The sequence below is a fragment of the Camelina sativa genome, chromosome 18 (genome assembly GCF_000633955.1).
Source record: "Camelina sativa cultivar DH55 chromosome 18, Cs, whole genome shotgun sequence".
In the NCBI taxonomy this organism is placed as follows: Eukaryota; Viridiplantae; Streptophyta; class Magnoliopsida; order Brassicales; family Brassicaceae; genus Camelina; species Camelina sativa.
In genome coordinates, this window is record NC_025702.1 from 5,227,682 (window position 1) to 5,232,940 (window position 5,259).

General features: G+C 26.1%; 1 protein-coding gene across 1 annotated transcript; it reads right to left on the bottom strand.

The window, feature by feature from the left end:
- On the bottom strand, positions 356–1,219 carry LOC104760597 (proteinase inhibitor-like). Its single transcript, XM_010483548.2, has 2 exons — positions 1,099–1,219; positions 356–726 (listed from the first exon to the last, which is right to left on the bottom strand). Exons 1-2 carry the CDS (start codon positions 1,115–1,117, stop codon positions 515–517), a joined length of 231 nt encoding a protein of 76 aa, XP_010481850.2. The 5' UTR covers positions 1,118–1,219; the 3' UTR covers positions 356–514.

The window sequence follows — 5,259 nt, forward strand, 5'->3', positions numbered from 1 at the left end:
TTACTTTCCTGTTGTCTCGTCTCTCCTCTCCCTACTTCATCTTCTTTTTCTTCAAAGATTTTCGATCGAGGAAAAGGACGAAAAGCTATGGCTACATAAAATTTTCTGATTTTATGCGTTAAGTTTTTGTTTTTGTTTTTTTTTTTAATTTTATATTTAGTGTATAGCTATAAAATTACTCTTACAGATATACGTAGGAGAACAAAACGCAATATCATAAATACCATGTTCTCGTTTGTGTTCATAAAAACTCAAGAACAAATAAATTTAACTGAAAGCTGAGATATTGGGAGATCGACTATATCGAGGGTGTTATCATGAATATATTCTTTTTTAATATATATATATATATATATATAGCAATTATTTAATATTATAATCAAATAAACATTCAAATTGAGGCATATAGATGCCTCGTTCTTTATTACAACAGTTATAATCAAGCATATCTTATTTCACACATAAATTACACATCAAGTTCCATATTGCTTCACACACATAGATAACAATTAAATTAACCAACGAAAGGGATTTGTGTGACGATGCCGTGGTCATTGACACGAACATAAACCCTGTCGCAAACCACAACGGCCAAAACAATTGCATTTTCAGAAATAATCTCAGCCGTCACTTTAGTGTTCTCTCTATCGATGATCTCTTTTGCTTCTTCTCCTCTTTTCCCTACCAGTTCAGGCCATGAGCTCTTCATCCCTTCTCCTGCAGTATCTATACATATACACATTGTCACATTACATATTTACATAATATGTATTACTAAAATTGTTATCTAATATGATCCTGATTATTAACTATCATGCATGCCTAATGCCTTCTTTCCAAAAAGAAAAAAAAAACTATCATGCATGCACATGCACTCATATATACGTCTAAATAGTTACGTATCATAATCTTCTCAATCAAACTATTTGTAAATTATGTGCAACTTTTTTAAGAAAACATAATTTTGATGTGTTAGTAACTTTTTTTTTATGGAAAATATATATAGCTATATTTATAAATTCAAAATAAATCTATAGTACTTTTATAAAATTTGAAACTCTATCTTGCACACGCTAAAAGATGGTGTATATCTAGTACCTGGGCATACGTCCGACATTTCTATTCTCTTTTTTTTTTTAATCTTTTTTCTCCTCTCTTTTTTCTTTGGATGGTTATAAGTTATGAAGATTGTAAAAGAAACTAAATAACTATTTATAGAGAACTTTGCGGTGGCTATTCACTTTCTTTAGGATATGTGAAAACATAGAGAAAGAAAGAGAGATTCGTACGCTTTTGACCCAACGTGATGTTGTTTTCAAAATTGTCAATTACGTATTATTTGACATGTACCTATTTGTCAATTATATATTGCTAAGAGTTTCACCTACCATTTAGATACACGTCAGAGATAGATAAGGACATGTGACATAGTTTGTATATGCAAATGTTTGAACACAATATGGAGGCTCTAAAATATGTAACTTGTACGAACATATTTGTAATGTTTAATCGAGCAAGTCGTGGATGGTTTAAATATGGTATGTCGGCCGGCCGTAGGCTCTCGTGAATCCAATTTCTGAAACTGGTAGCCATTTTATGCAAGATATTTGTCCATATTTCGAATTTTTCTTCCACACAATTTTATTTGTACTTTTCTATCTACATCACAAAACATAATAGTTTCCGACCGTCATGAAGTCTTTCATCTAAAAAAAATGTATGCTGGCGCGTAGGTATATGATATATGTCATATGTATATATCTTTTTCCTTCTGTTTAATTAAATTTGTAGAAATTAAAAGAAGACCATTCATATTTGAATTCAAGTTGACTTTTATATATTGGTCATATATAGCTCTATCCACAACTACATCTGCATTTACATTCACTCTTTAATTTACACATTTGTTTACGTTTTCTCTTCCGTAATAAGTACTTGTTCAAAATCTGATTACTTACAAGTAAACTAGACCCGTCTTGATCCGGCTTGTTATTTAATTTGTAGGATACTTACTTCTTGAACCAAAGTACATAACTACAAAAAAAAAATCATATACAATACAAATTACAAAACATTCTAAGTTCTAATTATTTTTTTTTATTTTTCTGGTTTTGGTTTTTGTAAGTTATAAACTATAAAATATATACATTCATATAAATTATTAAAAAAATTCCTACATTAAACCAAATAACGGACAAACAAGCCAGATAAGTGAATTTGTTTTTAAGACTTGATATTTGCCTTGTACGTGTAAGTCATAAATGTGTACTTATTAATTATCTGGTTGTCAACGAAGTACTTGTTGTTGTAAAGCAGATACGTGGCAAGTAACAGGTATTTGCGCCCATGGCTACGTACTCTCCTACGGCGCAAACCAAAATATAAAACGACGTTATCCATTGTACAAAATAGATCTAAAGAAAGCACACAGATAAAACAAAATATATATAAGACTAGAAGTCATCCCGTGCTACACACGGGTTTAGCTTACGATATTGTTCAATTTTAGTAATTTAGAAATTATTAGTTTTTATAATGTTGTTCAATTTTAGTAATTTAGAAATTATTAGTTTTTATTTGTTTATTCAGCAATGGTTATTTTTGTGATTTTAAAAATATACTGATCATTTAAGTTTTTTTTGGGTTCATTTGTTTGGTGTTACTTGAGTTTTCCTTTTATATATAGTATTATAGTATTTCAATACATGGAGAAAATTTTGATTGTATAGTAGAATGTATGGTTTTTTCTCCCTTTAGATTTTCAATACATATTAGAGCATGTGCATTGGTGAGAGACTCATTAAGTTTCTTATTATATAATATTAGTTTTTTAATATAGAGAAATTTAAAAACATCTTTCTAATATTGTGTGTCCCTTGGTGAGTTTCTCGTCAATATAATATTTTTATTTATAATGTAATTTGATATTTTTAATATAATATGATTTGAATACTTATTTTGTTATTTTTCTTTGCATTTGATTTTTAATATAATATTAATAATATTTTAAAACATATTAAATTGCTTATTAATTATATTTAATTTTATTAAGTAGTTATATTTCATATCATATATGTATTATCAATAATAAAATTATATATATACTAATACAACTTGTAAAAGTTTCACGATACTATTTTTTTTTACAACTCTCATAATTTGTTTAATCATACTAATATTTTTATTGTATCAACTAATATTAATTTTAAATAATGTAAATATTGTTTAAAATTATGCATAATGGAACTTGTTAGAAAACTTATTTTATTTTATGACTTATAAAAAATTTTAAAATTAAAAAATAACAAAATAAACTATTTAATTAAGATGTTAAACCTTGAGAATCGATTTTCCCTTTTTCAATTAAAATAATTATATTCTTTTTTCATTTATTTTAATTATTAAAAACTCTATGACAAACTACCAATGCACATGGTCTTCAGCATTCACCATCTTTTTTCTTTTGTCGCTTGCGCTTGCACATTTCTATTAACAGTTCGAAATCTACAGAGAAATGTAATTTTGGAATATAACTTACATGGATACAATCTAAATATGAAATTTAGATAAACAAAAATGAACTTAATAAATACTTTTACCAGTTAATTTTTAGTGAGGTAAAAAATGCAATCACATTGCTCCCTCATAATATAATTTATTATTTATACATTCTAATACAAATTAAAATTGTTTTACGAAACTTTAATAATGAAAATGAATCCAAGTAAATAATGTTATAAAAATTACCCTAATTTTTGGATGAGTATAATAGTTTTATTTCATCATCATCATAGATGCAATTGAATAAAATGAATAATCATTTTGTCGTATCTACTTAGAAGGCAAGCCAAAGAATATTATAATGTCAAATGTTATAATAATAAAGTTTATTAAAAAGTAAACTATTATATGTGAAAGTGGAAAGTGTTATAGGTATTTTTTTTGTTCTTTTATCTCTAACATGGTTAATTCTAAAGCTATTTGATACTAAGATTCTTAAAAATATATGATACCAATATACAATTAGCATATACTACTCAAAACTATAGAAGTCAAATTAATCAGATATAATATATAAAAATGCAACTCATATCGTACCATGATATAAAAAGACATCACAAGCTTAACAACATGATTTTTAAGCATATGATAGTAAACATACAATTTTCCTTTTTTATAATAATTTTAATTACGTTTTTTTTGCTTAAAGATGAAGACTACTAAGAAACACATATGCATCATCCAATAAGAAGAAGTTTATCTTGCTTTACCACATGAATGTCCAAAATAAAATAAAAATTGAAATTCTAAAATATAAGAAAAGAACAGAACCTAACAGGCCCAACATATTAAATCATGGTATAGTTGATTTTTCTCAGGACATAGTAATATTAACACAACAACCAACAAACACGACAACCCTAAAGTAAAAATAAAACATGGTTCAAGGCTCTACCCATAGGCCAAGCAAGTGAAGTTAAAGAGTAGGGCATCAGTTTTTTTGGGGCATATTTTAGGCCAAAAGTTTTATGTTTTTTATGTAGAAAAAAATAAAATTAAAATTACAAGTTCAGTTATTAACTCTAATTAAAAAGTTTCCTTATTCGAAAAGTTTTAAAAGAATAATGAGTTATTTGGCAATATAATATTTATTTTCATATGAATATTTAAATGAACAACAAAACATTGAAAAGAGAAAGAAAAATGTGAGCAAGCAAACAACGAACTACAATATGAAAATAATGAAAATAATTTTTTATATTAGTATATTTTATAATTTTTTTTACAATAATAAAAATGGGTTTTAAAAAAATATTGGCGTATGACATCCAAAATTGCCGGACCGGTTCATGGAGAGTAGGAAAGACATACATAAACACTCTAATGAATAAATATATTTGTCAAACATTCTCACGAAATTTTTTTCTGTGTAGTACTAGTGTGAACAACAAACACGATAACCTGCAAAAATAATTTTAAAATTATTCAAGAATACCTATTGAAATTTGGAAAGATATATAAAAATAATATAATTTTTTATAGGAACCTAATGACTGAAATTAAATAATAATAACTGAAAATTTGTTTTAAAAGGAGAGTACTTAAGGATTGAATTCTAATTTCATGGAAAACGGAATGAATTCTACTTTTATGGAATAAAAGTTTGTAATTTTTAATATTACTTACAGAAAACATCCTACCATTAGATTATATAAGATTAAAGGCCAAAAACTAAGGAGAAATGAAAATCTAAAATTT